At 41.4% G+C, this 22955-nt stretch overlaps 1 protein-coding gene across 1 annotated transcript in view; it reads right to left on the bottom strand.

Moving 5' to 3' along the window:
• LOC133638483 (matrix metalloproteinase-17-like) overlaps positions 1-22955 on the bottom strand; it is a 178242-nt gene that overhangs the window by 52595 nt on the left and 102692 nt on the right. Inside the window, exon 4 of the mRNA XM_062031147.1 lies at positions 17375-17661. Within this exon, the coding sequence (XP_061887131.1) occupies positions 17375-17661 (287 nt within the window). The remainder of the gene's footprint in view (positions 1-17374; positions 17662-22955) is intronic.

Below are 22955 nucleotides of genomic sequence, written 5' to 3'. Positions count from 1 at the left end.
CTTCTCACCCTATCTCTAAGGGAAAGCCCTGCCACCCGGCGGAGGAAACTCATTTCGGCCGCTTGTACCCGTAATCTTGTCCTTTCAGTCATAACCCAATGCTCATGACCACAAGTGAGGATGGGAACGTAGATCGACCGGTAAATTGAGAGCTTTGCCTTCCAGCTCAGCTCCTTCTTCACCACAATGGATCGATACAGCGTCCGCATTACTGAAGACGCCGCACCGATCCGCCGGTCGATCTCACGATCCACTATTCCCTCACTCGTGAACAAGACTCCTAAGTACTTGAACTCCTTTACTTGGGGAAGGGCCTCCTCCCCCACCCGGAGATGGCACTCCACCCTTTTCCAGGCGAAAACCATGGACTCTGACTTGGAGGTGCTGATTTTCATCCCGGTCGCTTCACACTCCGGTTCCCCTTCTTAAAGAGAGGAACCACCCCGGTCTGCCAATCCAGAGGTACCGCCCCCGATGTCCACGCGATGCTGCAGAGTCTTGTCAACCAAGACAGCCCCACAGCATCCAGAGCCTTAAGGAACTCCGGGCGGATCTCATCCACCCCTGGGGCCTTGCCACCGAGGAGCTTTTTAACTACCTCAGCAACCTCAGCCCCAGAAATAGGAGAGCCCACCACAGATTCCCCAGGCACTGCTTCCTCATAGGAAGACGTGTTGGTGGGATTGAGGAGGTCTTCGAAGTATTGCCTCCACCGATCCACAACATCCGCAGTCGAGGTCAGCCTCACCATACACGGTGGTGACTGTGCACTGCTTCCCCTTCCTGAAGCGGCGGATGGTGGTCCAGAATGGCTTCGAAGTCGTCCGGAAATCGTTTTCCATGGCTTCCCCGAACTCCTCCCATGTCCAAATTTTTGCCTCCGCGACCGCTGAGGTCAGTTGGCCTGTCGGTACCTGTCCACTTCCTCCGGAGTCCTATGAGCCAAAAGAACCCAATAGGACTCCTTCTTCAGCTTGACGGCATCCCTCACCGCCGGTGTACACCAACGGGTTCTAGGATTACCGCCACGACAGGCACCAACTACCTTGCGGCCACAGCTCCAATCAGCCGCCTCGACAATAGAGGTGCGGAACATGGTCCACTCGGACTCAATATCCAGCACCTCCCTCGTGACATGTTCAAAGTTCTTCCGGAGGTGGGAATTTAAACTCTCTCTGACAGGAGACTCTGCCAGACGTTCCCAGCAGACTCTCACAATGCGTTTGGGCCTGCCAGGTCTATCCGGCATCCTCCCCCACCATCGCAGCCAACTTACCACCAGGTGGTGATCGGTAGAAAGCTCCGCCCCTCTCTTCACCCGAGTGTCCAAAACATGAGGCCGCAAATCCGATGATACAACTACAAAGTCAATCATGGATCTGTGGCCTAGGGTGTCCTGGTGCCAAGTGCACATATGGACACCCTTATGTTTGAACATGGTGTTTGTTATGGACAATCTGTGACGACAACAAGAATTGCTACCCCAGCTCGTTGCCTCTCACTGCGTGCAACGCCAGTGTGGAAGAGAGTCCAGCCCCTCTCGAGAGAACTGGTTCCAGAGCCCTTGCTGTGCTTCGAGGTGAGTCCAACTATATCCAGCCGGAACTTCTCTACCAAAGGACAGTGCAGCGAAGACACAACAAACTCCCTTCTTGTCTCTCATGGACACACACCTGTTGTTGTTGACTTTGGACTAGCGACTGCACAAGATCAAGGCCGCGGAACAGAGACACACTGCAGGCTTACACACAAACATGCATCCAAAAAAAATATACGCCACACATACATACCCCACCCCTCCAACCGTACGCCCTCGACGCAAATCCCATAGGGGTGATGGAAGGATGGTCAGCGCCTGAGAGCTGCGGCCTACAACCACGACCCCGCACTCCCTTCCCTCTGTTGCTAGATATCTCGAGATGTTGTAATATGTATATCTGCTTTGCTATGTAGGTTTTTTCCCACTCCAGACTGGGCCCCCTTAGGAGCCCAGTCTAGATTGTATTTTTTTACTCATCCTTCCCCAGCTTTTTACCTTTTCCCCATCTTTTACGGGGCCTTGTGGCGACCCATCAGCGTTCCTGTTCTGTAACCCTGTACACTGTTTGTTTGTCTAATCTTGAACGGGTTTGTGCTGAAAACAAAGTTTCGTTGTACTTGTGCAATGACAATAAAGACCTATCTATTTATCTATCTACACTGTATATATGGTAAATGGGTTATACTTGGATGATTGGATAAAAACTCTAACTTAAACACAACAACACTGGAAGGAGCATAATAGAACATGAAGAGAATATGAATACTTTTAGATATTTAGGGAATTATTATGATTATAATTGTGATCATGATTTCTGGTTATGTTAGGCCAGCAGAGAAGACCTTGCTGGCTTTGACGGCCCACCACTGAGTTTAGTATATTTAGCTATTCCTCGTCCTCCAGTGAAAATGCTACTTGTAAGAAACTTACTTTATGTATTGTCATTATTATTTATTATCATTATTTGTAGGACGCTACATTGACTTGGCAGCTTTGCACTGTTTAGAGACATTAGCCACCAGCTCTCTAGCGAGGACATCACAATGCGTTGAGGACGCGGTCGTCTGCTTTTCACAGTGACCACCCCAAGAATTCAATAGGCCAACCCAGGTGCCACCACACTCAGAGGCGTAACTATTCGAAGCATACGAACGTGGTGTAATATGACGGCGGACGGTGCGCACATATCCTGCAGGTGGCGATCGTATGTTTTAAGTCCCAGTGTCCATGCACTGTCTCTAATGCGACTATTGGTCATACGCCGTGTGCCTCCCATACACTGGAGGGGCACCATTTCCTTTTTAGCGCGGATTAATGTATTGCTTTTCCGGTTGACCTATGACTTCACACCAAAAAAAGGCATCTGCGTCTCCTTACAAGTCACCAGCCCAGTTGTGTGGTAAGTGATGTTCGCTGTAACATTGGCAGAGATTACAATATTATGTCTCCCAGGGCTATGCTGATGTTAAATAGCAGACTGCATCAAGAAATTATCTTAGATTGCGCTACGAACATGATACTACCAAGAATGTACTGGAGCGGATGCAGCTCCAAAGCAAAGGAAGACAGGCAGGGGAGTTTTTTCGAAGGAATTTTCGGACGGAGAATTATGGAAACAAAACTTTTGAATGTCTCGGAGTTCATTCATAAGGCTCTGTGGATTGATGGAAGACCGTTTGTGCCCCGACTGATACTGTTCCAGACTATCTTGCCAGTTGTGCGGAAAGTGAATCAGTTTGGAGTGCACAAATGCAGCATGAAGAGGTTAGGATACACTTTATTATTCACCTGTAATATACCTGCTTCATTATCTTTTATCTGATTTGTATTTCGTTCGAGAGTCCAAACTAAGCCAGCATTCTACATTTCCTTAGCTACCTCCTTAAATAAATCTGTTTCTTTTTTCTACCATCGATGCACTTCAAAATGTTCTGTTATTTTAGACCCACCATAAAGACAATTACAACATGGCCTGAAAATGCTCTGTCAGACCAACAGGACTTCTTTAGCTGTACAGACTGGGACTTATTTGAACACCAAGATCTGGAGACTTACACAGGAACGGTACTGGACTATATCAAGTTCTGCATTGGGAATGTGACTGTCGACAAAATCATCCGGGTTTTCCCTAACCAGAAACACTGGTCCGCTCACTCCTCAGGGCCCGCGACGGTGCTTTCAGGTCAGGTGACAGAGCTTTGTACAGGGCTGCTCGAGCTGGCCTGAAGAAAGGAATTAAAAAAGCTAAAGTGGACCACAGGATGAGTATAGAATCCCACCTGTCCAGCAACAACTCACGAGAGTTCTGGCGGGGCACACACCACATCACCAACTTCAGAGGCTGTGATGTATCAACAGCAGACCCGAGTGCGCTGCTAGCAGAGGAGCTAATAGCTTCTCCGCTCGCTTTAAGACACCACAGTAGCACTCATCTGTTCCAGCCCTGCCCCCACCAGGCTCCTCCACCACCCCACTGACTGTACAGGAGCCTGATGTCAGAGGGGTGCTCCTGACAGGATCTTCAATCTCTCCCTGGCCCAGGCAGTCAACCCGTCCTGCCTGAAATCAGCAATAATAATCCCGGTGCCGAAGAAGTCTCCCATCACCACCCTGAATGATTACCGCCCGATGGCCCTCACCCCGGTAATCATAAAGTGCTTCGAGAGGCTGGTTCTACAGCACATCAAGGACTATCTCCCTCAAGATTTCGACCCCTACCAGTTCGCATATCGGGTGAACAGATCCACTGAGGATGCCATCACTGTGGCTCTCCACTTTGCTCTACACCACCTTGAGCAACAGCAGAGCTACGTCCGGATGCTCTTTGTGGATCACAGTTCTGCCTTTAATACAATAATACCGGTCATCCTCATTACAAAACTGAACACTCTCGGCCTTCCCCTCCTCACTTGTGCCTTGGTTAAGGACTTTTTCTCCAACCGGCCCCAGACTGTGCGACTCTGCCCCCACCTCTCCTCCACCCGCACGTTGAATACCGACTCCCCACAGAACTCTGCATCAAGGGTGAGTGTGTGGAGAGGGTCCACACCTTCCGGTCTCTTGGCAACCTTATGTCGGACAACATCTCCAGGTCAGAGAACACTACTGCCATCACTAAGAAGGCTCAGCAGCGGCTGCACTTCCTAAGAGTCCTCAAGAAGTACAACCTGGACTCCAACCTGCTGCTGACCTTCTACCGCTCATCCATCAAGAGCCTGTTGACATACTGCATCACAGCATGGTACGGCAGCTGCACTGTTGCAGACAAGGAGAGGCTTCAGAGAGTGGTAAAGGCAGCACAGCGGATCATCGGCTGCTCTCTCCCCTCCCTGACAGACATGTATACCTTCCGCTGCCTCAGCAGAGCTAACAACATTATCAAGGACAGCTCCCACCCTGGCTTTGACCTGTTTGACCTGCTGCCCTCAAGAAGGCGCTACAGGGTTATCAGGTCTAAGACAAACAGACTCAATAACAGTTTTTTCCCTAAAGCCATAACCACGGTGAACTCTCATAGGCACTGATTTTATAGTGTAGCACCTCTCTGTGTGCAATTTTGACTTTCCACCCACAGTCTGAATGCTTCTGTATATATGTATATAGTATAATACATTCAGAACATTCGTTCTCAGGACTGGACTGTGCACCTTACCTCCTTTTGCAGTATTTTTGTTTTCTTTCCTTCCTATGTTTTGTATATTTATAGACTGTCGCAATGATACTAGAGTTGCTTTATATCTCATTGTACCTGTGTATAGTGACAATAAAAAGGCATTCTATTATATTCTAAATAAACAGCCTACTCTTCATTGCCGTTGTTGCCTAAGTTTTTATTGACTAGTATCTGCTATATCCCGCCCGTTGAGACTAGCGCATGCACAAAACGAAGGGTCCCCTCCGGCCGCACACACCCCCTTGAGGTTCCCAATCGCATAATCCAGGTGTGTTAGTCCGACTTTTAAAAAACTGAACACGTTCGAATTAAGGTGTTTCCATGGGTTGTAGTATGCTTCTTTAGAGCCAAACTATTTGAGACTGTGTGATGATTAGGTTATTAAATCAAATCAGCCAAAAGCTCTGTTTGTCTGATTTAGTAAATGTATAATATTATAAATAATACTATGGTAACTTGGAAATATGCTTATTCAACTGTGATTGTAATTATATTTCTGTGGTTAAATAGACTGCGACAGTCATGGGGATGAAGGTCCTTCAATACTATCTGCACATCATGGTATGCACATTGTGCTTAAAACACGATCCTTCTTTTAATTTCATTTTGAATCAGGATTATGTGGAAGTGTTGTAAATTGTCTGAGGTAATTGCTCAATGTTTTAGGATGCATTATTATTTAATGTTAGCAATTGTCTTACAAGAAGATTAACTCCATAATTAGTGGTGATAAGCTACTATAGTAGCTACAGCTGTCCCTGGGGTAGGTTTTATGGGTGCTGTGTCTGCAGAACTAGGTGAGAAAAAAGTCTAGACACTGGCTTGTTGCTGTCAAATTTGCTGGACACAGCTAAAAAGCATTGTCAACAAATTATAAACATCTAAACATAGAATTGATCAACTTTGACAAAGTGCAGAGGTTCGGGGAAACCTGCCTGTCCTGACGGAACATACGCTGCTGGGTGCATGAGGGACTCTTGGGGTAAAATGGTGGGTCTTGTGCCCCTCAGTGCTTTCCATCGAGGATGTGGAAAATATCTATTTGGATCTGTGATCGCAGGGCATTTGCTGATTGAGCTGAGCATTGCTTTGGTGTATCGACAAATTCGCAAGAAAATGGCAGCCGTTCAAGGAGCCCAAAACATCATGGAGAGGTTATATCACACGCGATATGAAGGGTCCCTTCTGGTGGCACACACCCATTCAAGAGATTTGGTTTTCAATTGCATAATCCAGGGGTGTTAGTCCAGTTTTTTCAAAAACTGAACAATGTTGCATTAAGGTGTTTCCATGGGTTGTAGGATGCGTATTTAGAGCCGAACTATTTGAGAAATCAGAATAATTTGGTGCATGGACCCATACTGAGTGGAAGCCACTCTGAATTCCCCCCTCCTTCAACAACACCTAGGGAGTTGAACTCTTTTTGCCATGCCTGCAGAACTACTCCAGGCTTATAGACACACACCGTGGACCATAGACTGCACATATGCACCCTTCCCCCCTCCTGACCCCCCCAATACTGCTTAACTTTTTAGGCTAGAGCAGCACCAGAAGGGCCGCAGCTTCGTCATACAGAACTGCCATTGAGACTAAACTACAACATTGGATGTTCTTAGCCATGTTGTTGACTAGCACATTCACACAACGTTTCTAGTATGTACACTAATATGTGTACCTGGTCTACTAAAATCCAAATACCAGATGCTAAACAGCATGTGCAAACTATAAAGTTGCATGTAAAAGTTGTGGACGTGTGTCATGTGATCTACTAAACAACTGTTGAGTAGTTAAAAAGATAATTTATGATTGAGAAAATGTTCTGGACACCTACAATTCTGGATTACTTAATAAAGTAATGGCCGAATTGGCAGTCATGAAATGTGTTTTATGGCTAGTTTGAAATAATATAGTATAATGTATGTGTTTCCAAATACACAAACTCAACATTAGGATTATTGATTAAATACTGTTGTGAGATCAAGAAGTACATTTTTCTACCTTAAATCCAGACATTTCTTCTGTCTCCATACATCATTCAGAAAGACATGACTGGTGGATAGGGACAGCGAGCAGGTGAGAAAGGTCACATCAAAGTTCAGTCTTTCTAATAAAATGGACACTGAAGTCACCAAGTCAGATAAAAAGGTAGTTAATGGCTTCGTTTTTATGTGTGTGACGATAATGACACTTTCGCTACCAGCAAGATCACGAGTGGACTTATAATGTTGCTTCCTGTTAGAAATATCTTTCATTCACTTTTGTTTTCCTTCTTTTTTAGGCAACAGCTGCTGAAATTAAAGAGTGACAAAACATTTGGTTTTCACGAGTCCTCTCCAGTGTTAGAAAAATTACTTTGAAAAAGTCAATAATTACAGTTACTTGTTACTTTCCCCAAAAAGTTATTTAATTACGAACGGAATTATACTTTAATTGATGTGATCAATTACTCGGGAAAGTAACTAATGCGTTACTTTTTTTAACTTTTATATTTGGTGTATGCAGTTGAGAGATGTTTCATGAGAGAAGAGTGTGTAAGTGTGAGTTTTTAAAAGGTGGTGCCTGTTGCCAAGTGAAATGTGACGTCAGTGAGCGCGCACTCATTGGCTGTTTTAGCTCAGCATTGGTAGTCTTTGAACTGGTAAGAAATTGTTGACGATAGCACCTGTGGAATATTTTCACTGATAGTTAATAAAGCGATTAACTGTGTGTCAATGACTGTCTCTCCTTTCCACAGACGTGGTATTGCAGGATTATTATTGTTGATGATTGTCACTTTATGTAATGTTCATTATTCCTCCTCTGTAGTAGTAGTTGCGTGCAAGTGCGTGTGTGCGTACCTTGCACTGGTAAGAGCTACTTACTGAAGTGAACTTGCTCAGATTTTAAAGCTGTCTTGTCCGCATCAAAAGTAGGATGCCATGTTAAATCAAGTGTATTGATATTGGCGTTGTAACGTATTTAAAAGTAATTAATTAGATTACTCATTACTAGAAAATAGACGTGAAAGAAAAAATATTCATATTTTAACGTCTACCAGAACGTTGCAAAGATGACGAGGTATGTTCGATCAACAATATTGCAAAAACAAAACAGGCAACTGTCAGCCACAACATCTCAAAAAACTAGTGCTGTCAAGCGATTTAAAAAAAATAAGCAATTAATTATGATCTGTAATTAATCAATCTAACTATTCTATTTTATAATCTCACCTAAAATTTCAGAGAAAAGTCATCAACTTCAAGTAATTTAAAAAATATACTGTATAACATACACATAAAATTGTACTTTTAACTATCGGCCAAAACCACCTCAAAAAATGAGTGATTAATTAAATATGATCTGTAATTAACTAGTCAAATTAATTTATTTTTAATATTATCAAAAAATACACAGGAAAGTCCTCAACTTGAGGTGTTTTAATTTCAATATGATGTAAACATAATTGTACATGTAATATATCACTATATTGATACACAGATAAATTATAACAGCATAAAGTCAGCTTAACAGCTAAAACAGCTTCAATGCTCGTAAATTAGAAAGTTAAACAAAGCTAAAAAAAAGAAGCATTGTCTACTCTACGCTAAAAAATTAAACTATAAACACAGTTTTGTCACGTCTTCAAGTTTATTATGTTTATTTTACAAACCCCGTTTCCATATGAGTTGGGAAATTGTGTTGGATGTAAATATAAACGGAATACAATGATTTGCAAATCCTTTTCAACCCATATTCAATTGAATGCACTAAAAAGACAAGATATTTGATGTTCAAACTCATAAACTTTATTTTCTTTTTGCAAATAATAATTAACTTAGAATTTCATGGCAGCAACACGTGCCAAAGTAGTTGGGAAAGGGCATGTTCACCACTGTTTTACATGGCCTTTCCTTTTAAGAATACTCAGTAAACATTTGGGAACTGAGGAGACACATTTTTTAAGCTTCTCAGGTGGAATTCTTTCCCATTCTTGCTTGATGTACAGCTTAAGTTGTTCAACAGTCCGGGGGTCTCCGTTGTGGTATTTTAGGCTTCATATTGCGCCACACATTTTCAAAAGGGAGACAGGTCTGGACTACAGGCAGGCCAGTCTAGTACCCGCACTCTTTTACTATGAAGCCATGTTGATGTAACACGTGGCTTGTCTTTGTAGCATATTCAACTGAATATGGGTTGAAAATGATTTGCAAATCATTGTATTCCGTTTATATTTACATCTAACACAATTTCCCAACACATATGGAAACGGGGTTTGTCATCATTAGTTAGATACAATTGATCCTATCCTCACTATCCAAAGCCGCCAACATCACACGTTTTACCCAAGTGTAGTGGCAGAGTGATACATATTTTTCACCGTGGCTACATACACATATTGCCAAAAGTATTTGGCCACCTGCCTTGACTCACATATGAACTTGAAGTGCCACCCCATTCCTAACCCATAGGGTTCAATTTGATGTTGGCACACCTTTTGCAGCTATTACAGCTTCAACTCTTCTGGGAAGGCTGTCCACAAGGTTGCGGAGTGTGTTTATGGGAATTTTCCACCATTCTTCCAAAAGCGCATTGGTGAGGTCACACACTGATGTTGGTCGAGAAGGCCTGGCTTTCAGTCTCCGTTCTAATTCATACCAAAGGTGTTCTATTGCTACATTTCGGACTGCACAATGCAGTCCGAAATGTAGCGTTCTCGTGGCAACCTCCAAACCCAGACTCGTCCATCAGATTGCCAGATGGAAAAGCAGGATTCATCACTCCAGAGAAGGCGTCTCCACTGCTCTAGAGTGCAGTGCTTTACACCACTGCATCCAACACTTTGCATTGGACTTGGTGATGTATGGCTTAGATGCAGCTGCTCGGCCATGGAAACCCATTCCATGAAGCTCTCTACGTACTGTACGTGGGCTAATTGGAAGGTGACATGAAGTTTGGAACTCTGTAGCAACTGACTGTGCAGAAAGTCTTTGCACTATGCTGACCCCTCTCTGTCAGTTTACGTGGCCTGCCACTTGGTGGCTGACTTGCAGTTGTTCCCAAACTCTTCACTTTTCTTATTATAAAACCGACAGCTAACTTTGGAATATTTAGGAGCGAGGAAATTTCATGACTGGATTTGTTGCACAGGTGGCATCCAATGACAGTTCTACGCTGGAAATCACTGAGAGCGGCCCATTTTTCACAAATGCCTAAGTGCTTGATTTTATTTACCTGTGGCCGGGCCAAGTGATTAGGACACCTATTCTCATCATTTGGATGGGTGGCCAAATACTTTTGGCAATATAGTGTATTATCTTTGTATTGTTAGTCAAACACAAGACCATGGCAAAGCAAGTTGCATACAGAAACAGTAACGTTAGAGATTAACATTTTTATTAAGACGGTTACAAAACATAAACTACGCTATGTATGACTGTAATTAATTAATCACTATTAACACAATAATTTGACACAACTAAAAATAACATCAGGAAACCCAACCTGAAATGTCACCATTGAAGCTAAAACCACCACTGCTAACAATATTAAAAAAGCCTCTATAATTTTGTAACTGGGCAAGAAAACACTCAAAATTCAGCAGGAGCAAAGCAAAGAGGAGATTACAAAAGAAGAGAAAATGTGTGCTGTAAGAATTTGACAAAGTGATGAGGGAAACATTCCAAACTCTAATGCCTCTGAACAGCATGTTTTGTTTTCCCTGATCTGACCGCAAATAAGCAGGCTGCCTTCCATTTACAGAAGCTTAGCATCATGTCCTCACTTCAAAGCAGCACATCTCTCATGGGCAAGCTTGGATGAAAACAAGTTGAGTGATCAATCAAGATAATCGCTTACAACAGAAACACAATTTGTTATCACTGCAATAAACCAACATAATCTGCTTCTTAAAATAACACAACGGATAATAATGTATCATGAAATAACGGCAATCAACTGTGGCATTTTATCAACTTTTCAGGTTTTTGTACAGGAACACTGTAAATGACAATTGTACATAAATATTGTAAATGATATTTCTTTCTGTAAACATACATCGTGAAAGGGGACCTATGATGATTTTAATCTACAGTACATTTAAAACACGTCCTTGTGGTCTAGATCAGTGGTTCTCAAACATTTGTCACCAAGTACCACCTCAGTTAACACTTGGCTCTCCAAATACCACCATAAGGACCAACAGTAAAATACAGTAGCATAGTAGGCCTAAGTATTCATTAAAAACAAAGCAGAAGTTTTATTTAACAAGTAGATTTAATAATTTGGCCACTGTAACATTACACACATTTTAAACAGTAACATTGTGTTTGAATATTGGAAAATACAAACCCCGTTTCCATATGAGTTGGGAAATTGTGTTAGATGTAAATATAAACGTAATACAATGATTTGCAAATAATTTTCAACCCATATTCAGTTGAATATGCTACAAAGACAACATATTTGATGTTCAAACTGATAAACATTTTTTTTTGCAAATAATCATTAACTTTAGAATTTGATGCCAGCAACGCGTGGCAAAGAAGTTGGGAAAGGTGGAAATAAATACTGATAAAGTTGAGGAATGCTCATCAAACACTTATTTGGAACATCCCACAGGTGAACAGGCAAATTGGGAACAGGTGGGTGCCATGATTGGGTATAAAAGTAGATTCCATGAAATGCTCAGTCATTCACAAACAAGGATGGGGCGAGGGTCACCACTTTGTCAACAAATGCGTGAGCAAATTGTTGAACAGTTTAAGAAAAACCTTTCTCAACCAGCTATTGCAAGGAATTTAAGGATTTCACCATCTACGGTCCGTAATATCATCAAAGGGTTCAGAGAATCTGGAGAAATCACTGCACGTAAGCAGCTAAGCCCGTGACCTTCGATCCCCCAGGCTGTACTGCATCAACAAGCGACATCAGTGTGTAAAGGATATCACCACATGGGCTCAGGAACACTTCAGAAACCCACTGTCAGTAACTACAGTTGGTCACTACATCTGTAAGTGCAAGTTAAAACTCTCCTATGCAAGGCGAAAACCGTTTATCAACAACACCCAGAAACGCCGTCGGCTTCGCTGGGCCTGAGCTCATCTAAGATGGACTGATACAAAGTGGAAAAGTGTTTTGTGGTCTGACGAGTCCACATTTCAAATTGTTTTTGGAAACTGTGGCCGTCGTGTCCTCCGGACCAAAGAGGAAAAAAAACCCCATCCGGATTGTTATAGGCGCAAAGTTGAAAAGCCAGCATCTGTGATGGTATGGGGGTGTATTAGTGCCCAAGACATGGGTAACTTACACATCTGTGAAGGCGCCATTAATGCTGAAAGGTACGTACAGGTTTTGGAGCAACATATGTTGCCATCCAAGCAACGTTACCATGGACGCCCCTGCTTATTTCAGCAAGACAATGCCAAGCCACGTGTTACATCAACGTGGCTTCATAGTAAAAGAGTGCAGGTACTAGACTGGCCTGCCTGTAGTCCAGACCTGTCTCCCATTGAAAATGTGTGGCGCATTATGAAGCCTAAAATACCACAACGGAGACCCCCGGACTGTTGAACAACTTAAGCTGTACATCAAGCAAGAATGGGAAAGAATTCCACCTGAGAAGCTTAAAAAATGTGTCTCCTCAGTTCCCAAACGTTTACTGAGTGTTGTTAAAAGGAAAGGCCATGTAACACAGTGGTGAACATGCCCTTTCCCAACTACTTTGGCACGTGTTGCAGCCATGAAATTCTAAATTAATTATTATTTGCAAACAAAAAATAAAGTTTATGTGTTTGAACATCAAATATCTTGTCTTTTTAGTGCATTCAATTGAATATGGGTTGAAAAGGATTTGCAAATCATTGTATTCCGTTTATGTTTAGATCTAACACAATTTCCCAACTCATATGGAAACGGGGTTTGTAAAACATTGTAGTTTATTTAATCAAGTGATTCTTCGGCATACCACTAGTGGTACTTGTACCACCGTTTGAGAATAACTGGTCTAGATAAGATGTACTGGATATGCTGTGGTGTAAATTTAGCATACATTTTGCTACACAGTCATTTTTATAACACTTTTTATGAGTCTGTTTGCAAAATGTCCATTTGTGGAGGCGTTCCCAGATTGCAAATGAAACCACACCCCACACTTTTCAAAAGTATCATAATTTATCTTTTGAAAAACATACTGTCTCTGGTGTGACCACCATTTGCCTCACTCGGTGCAACACATCTCCTTGGCATAGAGTTGATCAGGTTGTTGATTGTGGCCTGTGGAATATTGGTCCACTCCTTTTCAATGGCTGTGCGAAGTTGCTGGATATTGGCAGAAACTGGAATACGCTGTCGTATACACCGATCCACAGCACCCCAAACATGCTCAATGGGTGAAATGTCTGGTGAGTATGCTGGCCATGCAAGAACTGGGGGATGTTTTCAGCTTCTAGGAATTGTGTACAGATCCTTGCAAAATGGGGCCGTGCATTGTCTTGCTGCAATATGAGGTGATGGTCTTTGGTGAATGGCACAACAACGGACCTCAGGATCTCGTCACAGTATCTCTGTGCATTCAAAATGCCATCAATAAAATGCACTTGCGTTTGTTGTCCATAACATACGCCTGCCCGTACCATAACCCCACCCCCTCCATGTGCCACTCGATTCACAACGTTGACATCAGCAAACCGCTCTCCCACATGGCGCCACACACACTGCCAGCCATCTGCCCTGAACGGTCAAAACCGTGAATCATCCGTGAAGAGAACGCCTCTCCAATATGCCAGACACCATCAATTGTGAGCATTTGCCCATTCGGTCGTTTACAAAAACGAACTGCAGTTAGGTCGAGACCCCGATGAGGAAGATGATGAGATGGTTTCTCGCAGTTTGTGCAGAAATTATTTGGTTATGCAAACCAATTTGCTGGTCTCAGACGATCATGGAGGTGCACTTGCTGGATGTGGAAGTCCTGGGCTGGTGTGGTTACACGTGGTCTGCGGTTGTGAGGCTGGTTGGATGTACTGCCAAATTCGTTGAAACGCCTTTGGAGACGGCTTATGGCAGAGAGATGAACATTCAATTCAAGGGGAACAGATCTGGTCGACTTTCTTGCAGTTAGCGTGCCAACTGCACGCTCCCTCAAAACTTGCGACACCTGTGGCATTGTGCTGTGTGATAAAACTGCACATTTTTAAAGTGGCCTTTTATTGTGGGCACACCTGTGCAATAATTGTGCTGTTTAATCAGCATTTTGATATGCCACACTTTTGAGGTTAGATGGATTATCTTGGCAAAGAAGAAATGCTCACTTACACAGATTTAGACAGATTTGTGAACAATATTTGAGAGGAATAGTTATTTTGTGTATATAGTAAAAGCTTTTGATATTTTAGTTCAACTCATGAAAAAAGGGGAGCAAAAACAAAGTGTTACGTTTATATTTATCCATCCATCCACATTTTCTACCGCTTGTCCCTCTTGGGGTTGCGGGGGGTGCTGGGGCCTATCCCAGCTGCACTCGGGCAGAAGGCGGCGTACACCCTAGACCAGTGGTTCTTAACCTTGTTGGAGGTACCGAACCCCACCAGTTTCATATGCGCATTCACCGAACACTCCTTTTTTTTCAAATTCAAGACAAAGTTCTTATGTTTTTGGTAACACTTTAGTATGGGGAACATATTTTAAGTAACAAAGACTTAATTTAGAGTTTTTTGGACCCTAGGGGAACATATTCTAAGTAACAGACTTAATTTAGAGTTATTTGGTTAGGGTTCGGGTTAGTGTTAGGGTTAGAGGGTTAAGGCCAGGGTTAGAGGGTTAGGGTTATAATAAGATCATGCCGAATAAGGCATTAATAAGTACTTAATAATGACTAGTTAAGAGCAAATATGTTACTAATTTGCATGTTAAAAAGCAACTAATTAATGGTGAATATGTTCCCCATACTAAAGTGTTACCATGTTTTTTTACTGGTGCACAAAATGAACCATGCATGAACATCACCTTGTTCAAACAACAAAACCAACATAGTGCATAAAATCACAACAAATTACACACCTGCAAATCAGTCTGACTTCTGCTGTTGCCGTATCCGTAATACGCCGATAGGGAGAAGTTTTTATTTACACGATGAGTCGGGTGTGTTTTGACCTCCGCCGAACCCCTGAGCCCGACTCACCGAACCCCTAGGGTTCAATCGAACCCAGGTTGAGAACCACTGCCCTAGACATATGTTCAGTGTAATATTGCAAATCGGATCTACATGTTGTTTTATTTCTTTAAAAAAATCTATATATTGTATTGGCTTTAAAATTAAATCATATCGAAATTGTTGCCGCATCCTTTGATTATTCAGTGTGTGGCCCTCTGTGGAAAATGTGGTTTTTAGCAGCACTTATCTCACTGCATGTTGCACGTCGGTGTTATTATACACAGGCCAAGATTATATTAAAATACTACTTAATCCTACCTGTTTTATGTTTCCTCATAGCCTGATGCAGAACATTGTAACATTGTACAACAACATTGAACATTCGGTTATCATTTCCACTACAAGTGTGACAGTAGCTGCATCAGTTCCACAAACTCATTGTAGCATTTAAAATGACCAATGTTTACAATTAAAAAAATATATTTTGTGAAAAATTGTTTCATCACTTAAAGGACAAGTATGCAGTTTGAAGTCTGCACTTTCACTGTGCATCATTATACCACACCAACTACCATGCTGTGCCAGCCTAGAGCGCAGATACAAGGTCATGGACTCTGTAGAGTTAAACAGGGCACATGTAGTTCCACCTCCAACAAAAAATACATAAAATATGGAAAGGACACAAAAAATTGACACTGCATACCTTAGGTCAGACCTGGGCATTCTGCGGCCCGCGGGCCGCATCCGGCCCTTTGTGCGTCCCTGTCCGGCCCGCGTGAGGCCAATTATAAATTACAAAATAAATTTTAAAAAGTATCTATGTCGAGTGTGCAATACAACGGTGCTGCTTTTGTTTTGAAAATCGTTATTTGTATTACTTCCGTGTGGACGTATGCGTGATTGTGAGTGAATGTGAACAACTGCAATTACAAAATAAAGTTGAAAAAACATCTATGTCCTGCGCGCAATACAACTGTGCTGCTTTTATTTTGAAAAGTATTATTTATGGGCGTGTGTCCGTGTGTAACCTGCGAGTGAAGGTGCACATGCAGCGACAAGTGATGCACGGTTTACACCCGAGACGCCAAAAAGAGAAAAGTTGATGAGGAATGCCGTGTTTTCAACAACACATGAACTGCAAAGCAACGTCCCCTCACCTAAGGTGCGTGCCTGCGCAATTGCGCACTGCTCAAGCGTCCGCTGCGCGCAGCAAGTATATGCCGCGCACCAAATCAAATCCCATCTGAATTCTAAACAAAATAAACATATTTATTCTATGGAATTTTGCAATGCAACTTTGAGTGACAGTGACAACAAGCGGCCCTAATGGTGTTCGTCAACACCGTTCAATTGAACACCGTTCAATTATTGTAACGTCTATCGAGATGCTTCGAGGACAGGAATTATATCGATCACTTTATTGAACAAAACTGTTTATATTCGGACATAACCACACCAAAAACATGAGTAAAACAATTCTATCTCGAAAAACTACTCATTTTCTGCCGTACAAACCAGGCCAAAACCAACTTGTCATCTGTCACCAACACGCATAGCACTAAACCACTGGTGCGTTTATGGCCACACAAAAAGTCGGACAACTCAAACACCACACAAAGTTACACTATGACTCCTCAGTCATACGTGTGCTTATTTTACTGTCATTTATTATTAATGTTAATTTATATATATTAGTCATGGAATGCTGTTACACACACTATGTTGAAGTATTACTATTATTATTATTATTATTATTATTTATCTTACAGTATATATCAAAAATAATATTGAGCAAAATTTAATTGAAATATTGTCGATGTGGCCCTCCAGCAGTGCTCGGGTAGCTCATGCGGCCCCCGGTAAAAATTAATTGCCCACCCCTGCCTTAGGTAGTAACACAGTCTATTCCCATTGTAACAAATAAACCGGCTGGTGCTCTCTGCAGTTGAGTAAATAAACACCCCTATGCCACTATGTTAAGCATGTAAGGCATTTTGTGATACACTACAAATGTAGTCTTCTTCTCTCTTACCTGGTGATCTGAAGGTCCAAGCCTCGTCGTCGTCAAAGTGTGTATCCCCAGCGGTGAATCTCTCTCCGGGGAAAAAGGCATGAGCCACGGCGCCCCCTGGCCCATCAAAGGGATATCCGTCGTTGTGGTCGGCTTTAGTGAAGTCGATCTGAATGTCGGCGTCGCTTCCTGCCACCTCGTGGAAGTTCAGCGGGGCGATGTCGCTCCACACCTTCAATGCGTAATACATGAGGGCTCTGACGGTGTCTCTGCCCAGTAAAGCCGGATCCTTTGGGAAGGTCCTCACTCTGAAACAAGAGGATAAAGCAAATTTAAACAAGTAGACTTCATCCTGAGTGTTCACAATGTATATAATCAAAACAGAGTTTAACAATTTGGAGCAACATGTATGTTTAGGAATACATTTATGGGGAGGAGAGCAAGTTGAATTTTTAATGCCACAAAACCTTGTGAGATTTTAGCTAAATGGGATTGTAAAGGATTAACACCGATAAAATTTCACGATTAAAAAAATATTCAAAATAAATTTGAGAATGACAAAATACAACTACAGAAGACATAGGGCCTGATCTACTAAGATCTAAATGCCACATGTAAACAGCATGTGCAATCTATACAATTGCATGCATTATTAGTGGTTGTGTTGTATAAGACTGTGTGTAACTAAAAAGTGGTGCAGATACGAGCAAAAAATCTAACTATTGATACTTTATCAAAAAAAGATCTGTCAAGGGATATCAAGGATTATACATCGATCGCGTTCCCCAAAAAAACTGAACTACTGTTCTATAGGCGCCGTTCTACACGACAAAACAGATGCGACCCAGGAAATCATGGAGGTCTACAACTTCTTTGTGTGTCGCTGGGTTGAAGGAAATTGGTATCGAGACTCTCCCCTATAAATCATGCATTGTTTTGGTCTGGGTAAGGTTGCATTTCATGATTTAACTTTGTGTCGACTGCCATGTTTGTTGCCTTGTTGCTGTTGCACGCGCCGCTTACGAGTATGCGTGTTTTCCCCGTCTTTATCAAAATATAACTATAGATGTCAACATTGTATATGTGCTGAACGCTTCATTCCTGATTGTTGCCTTTGGTAAAAGCTTAACTCTTTTAGGTTTTGCTCACATTGGATTTATTTTATTTAGAAACGCCAGCAAAAATGCATTTTAGGAAATACAAATAATATCAAGATAATACCGTACTTAAATGGGATATAATAAGTGTGAGAGCTGCTTTTCTTGTCGTCGTTTCGTAAAATCTTGCACTTTTCCGCCCCTCTTGATAACCTCTCGAGGAACTCTGAAGACATTTTTCACGATTTGAAAACATAAAAATTTTCTTTGAGAAAGGCCCTAATTGCACCCATTGAGAATAGGCGCTGGCTGCACCACCACACATACATTATTTAATGAGCGGGATGTGAGCCGGACAAGAAGTCATGTAAATCCAAGCAATTGAAAGACATCTTTTTTTTTTAATATAGGAGATACATTATATGAAAATATATTACCTAAACACTGAAATGAAAAAACAAACCCCATTAAAAAAACACCGGCAGTCAATAAAACGCATCAATTGAATTTGTTTTAATCAGCACCTTAAAATAATATTGCTCAATGGACAATACATCTATTCAGTATATCGTATATTTTTTATTCATGAGAGTCTAAATATGTTGACACACATACATAGGGCAGAGGATACTCCTTTCATCATCTGTCTTTGCAGCATGAGCACCTCCATTCTCACAGTCGTGTCTGCAGTGTGTCAGTTTGCACTTTCTGTTCAGACGTGCTAAATAAAGATGCAAAATAGTGCTCGCAGAACAGTGATCAGCCTTGATTAATCACAATGCGCATTACCGTATTTCCGGGCAATACAGTGCACCGGTATTTAAGCAACGGCTATTACATTTTAGGAGAAAAAGATATGTTTACATAAATTAGCCTCAATGTACCAATGCTGCAGATTTTGCCAATGTTTATTTACATACCTTAATTGTTTCCAAACCGTGTCTATAACACTGCAGTAAAACGGCTGATCAAACAAAACAGAAGTCATCGTTATGGACCCATTAGTTGCAGAAGTTAGCTCTCCCATCAGCTAAACAGACTCAATAACTCCACGGTGAATCATGTGAATTATATTTATATAGCGCTTTTCTCTAGAGACTCAAAGTGCTTCACAAAGTGAAACCCATTATCTACATCTTTAAGCTACATTTTAATCAGTGTGAGTGGCACTGGGAGCAGGTGGGTAAATTATCTTGTTCAAGGACACAACAGCAGTGACTAGGATGGTGGAAGCGGGGGATTGAACCTGAAACCATAAATGTTGCTGGCATGGCTGCTCTACCAACTGGGCCATGCCGCCCCGATGATTTTGGTGAATTTAAAAAAATAAAACAAAATAAAAAGAATGTCATTGTAATTTAATCTAACACAGACACTTGACACAAACGTGTTAGCATAGTAGCTAATGCTAACGACGCTCGCTTGATTACTTTACGCTAGCACGTACAAATATGCATGACAACACTCCTACAGACATCACACATGGGACAGTAAAGTATGTATGAGCTGTTTTCGTTATACTGTTAAATTTACAAACGTTGCTTGGAGTGATGAATGAAGAATCCTTTCTAGCAGAAACGCTATAAGCGAATGCTTCCATCACGAAATAGGAAGTATATTGTCGACCCGCAGTATCTGCAGTGAGGGAACTCGTCCAAAAGATGGCGCCATAGTACAGACAATAACACACCTTTTCAGTGTCTCTGTCAGCGTAATATGACAACTATTTGTTAGATACAGTTCAAAACATAATGGCTGTCAGCAAAGAAAAATCAATAAATTGGCTGCATCGTTTTATAAGCTGCAGGATTCAAAGCGTTGGAAAAAAGTAGCATCTTATAGTGTTGAAAATATGGTATATTTGCATATCCTCCTCCCAGTATTGTGGGTGTTCTGATGATCAGCATATATTCTGCATATTCATGAAGACATACACACTAAATGGATTGCGCTCCTTATTCTGCTCACTCAAGAGACACAATCCTTTGAGCACAAATTAAGTGTCTGTTGTGCCTGTGCTATCAAGTTTGCACATGTTTTAGTGCACAAAAACATTTAATAGATCAGGCCCATACTGTACAATGTGAGAACTAGGATGTGTCCTCCCAAGCGTATTCATCAGCTTAGCAACCTTCAATTAAACAATAATTGATGGAATGGAATTGAAACATTTACTTGAGTGCAAATAAAAACTTCAAAAGAATGACTTAAGTGAGTAAGGTGTGTGTTGACAATTTTGACATAGTGTTTTTCTTGATTCAGCAGACACTGGCGAAGATTTAGCACACTTCCAAACAAGTTGGACACAGCGGCGACTGATTACAGCCTGATTTAATTTTCTCTACCTCTTTAACTCCCTCGCACAATTTCCACCTTCATCTGCCCAGTGGCTAGGGAGCGAGATAACATCAATAGTTCGCACCCACATTAATCTAACAGATCTCCCTATTTGTGGCGGTTCAATTGAGGAGCAGCAAAGAGGAGAAGGAGACTACTGGAGAGTCGCAAATGAAGACAACTCCACAAATGACTCGTCGTCCTTTGCCCACAGACTCCCAGCATGCTTTTACCACCTGTGGCTGTACATGCAAATCCTGCAAACACACAAAAACAAAACATTGACCTTGTGTGCTCTGCTCCACTATGTCGACACACATTAATTAGCCTCCTGATTGAAATGAAGCATCTACATCTCCTGACAGTTGCAGACCCACTTGCGCATTCTAAGCAATTTGTCTGACAAGAGACAACCCCACGCTGTGTATTACCAAAGACTCAGCAGATTCATTTGACTCAGCCACAAGTCTTGTCATTCAGGCTGAAGATGAAGGGCCTGAAATGAAAAGGCTTTGCGTGGATCTTCACTCTTGTCACAATTTTCTCCGTTTTCCCCCACTTTTTCAATCATTCCTGAATCCTTGCCAATTGTGACTATTCAAGTCATCAACCGTGATATGACATCTGAATAAGGTATCGTTTTTTGTTTTTTTTGCAGTTCCGCCAGGCAAGTTGTCAGGATGTCACCTGCCGAGAGCAGCTAGCGGATACATGTTACTTGACATCTTTTATAAACAGAACGTTGGAAAATGATGTGCTGTTTTGTCTTATATACACAATGAAGTCAAGACTTATAGCCAGAAACAGAAGACATAATACTGATGTACATTGGTTTGATTGGGTTAAGGTCAAGGCTTTCAAGCGTCTATCATTGTTTTTATTATTTTAAAGCAATGTTCTAAATAAACGTATTCATTAGGGGTGTCAAAAAAAATCGATTATCAATTAAATCTCGATTCTTATTTGTTTAGATTCTGAATCGATTTAAAAAAAAAATAAATCAAAAATCGATTTTAAAATACAGGTTTTTCATAATTGATAGTTTGTCTGGTGACGGCCTCTGTAGTGTACTTCCAGCAAGGGGGCGCCTTGTGTGCAAGCTAGTTTAGATTTTGTTCGTGTTTCATCACGAAGGAAAAATAAATACAGCCAGACCCATGTTTGCTGAAGGCAAATGTTCAACAATTTCCCCGATAAGAGGAAGCTTGAAATGACATAAGTATTGTGCAAACTCTGCAAAAAGAAAATCAAGTACTTCGAGAGCCCTTCGGATGTCCGAGTCCAAGTCCTAAAAGAAGCCGAACAGCTGCTTCTCCATCACTTCACTAAACCTCCAGCCAACTCTGAAACATATACCGGTAAGTACATTTACAGCATCACCTTTTTATTTTAAAAGATCTTCACCCCTACAAAGTTGTGGGGAATGAAGCCTTTTAGGTTTATGAGGCAAACGGTCACATACATTTTATACATATTAAAACTGTTGAACTTTATATTCTTCTGCATTTTATATTATGCTGCTAAAATACTGTAACTTGACAGCATTGCACACTGATTTGTAACTTACACTTTCTGTATGTATTGTACTTGTATTTTAAAAAGTTTTTTTATTACGTAATTTTAATCCTGTTTTGTATATTTAATCTTGTTGTGTAATTTTAATTGTGGATGCTAAATGTGCTGTAAAAGGACTACAGATGAAAATTAGCACGGTGCTAAATCTGGTGCAGCCATCTTTTTTAAAAATTTTAACTGCACATTGTCCTTCAATAAACAAATAAAAAAAAAAAAAAAGTCAAATCACATCTTTTCGAAGACAAAATTTAAAGTTTAAAAAGCCTTGAGAAGCGTTTACCGGTGATGCGTGGACTTCCAAAGGAGGAGACCTGGCAGATCGAGTCGCGTGTTTTAAAAACACAAGTGATGCATGAGAGCCACACAGCCACTAATATGAATTTGATGTTCCACGCTGTGGCAAATGAATGCAAGCCAACAATAACGGATGTGGTTATTGTAACATATAATGCTGCAAATATTTGAATATCTTTTGTTGTAAAAAATAAAAATTATTCTTAAAAATCTTATTTTTGGACGTTACTGATTTAGTACTGACATGTTAAACTTCATAAAGTATTTGACTGCTTTACTTTTCAAAGCAAAAGGTTAGC

Source organism: Entelurus aequoreus, linkage group LG21 (genome assembly GCF_033978785.1).
Source record: "Entelurus aequoreus isolate RoL-2023_Sb linkage group LG21, RoL_Eaeq_v1.1, whole genome shotgun sequence".
NCBI lineage: Eukaryota > Metazoa > Chordata > Actinopteri > Syngnathiformes > Syngnathidae > Entelurus > Entelurus aequoreus.
This window is presented reverse-complemented; position numbering and strand designations above follow the sequence as displayed.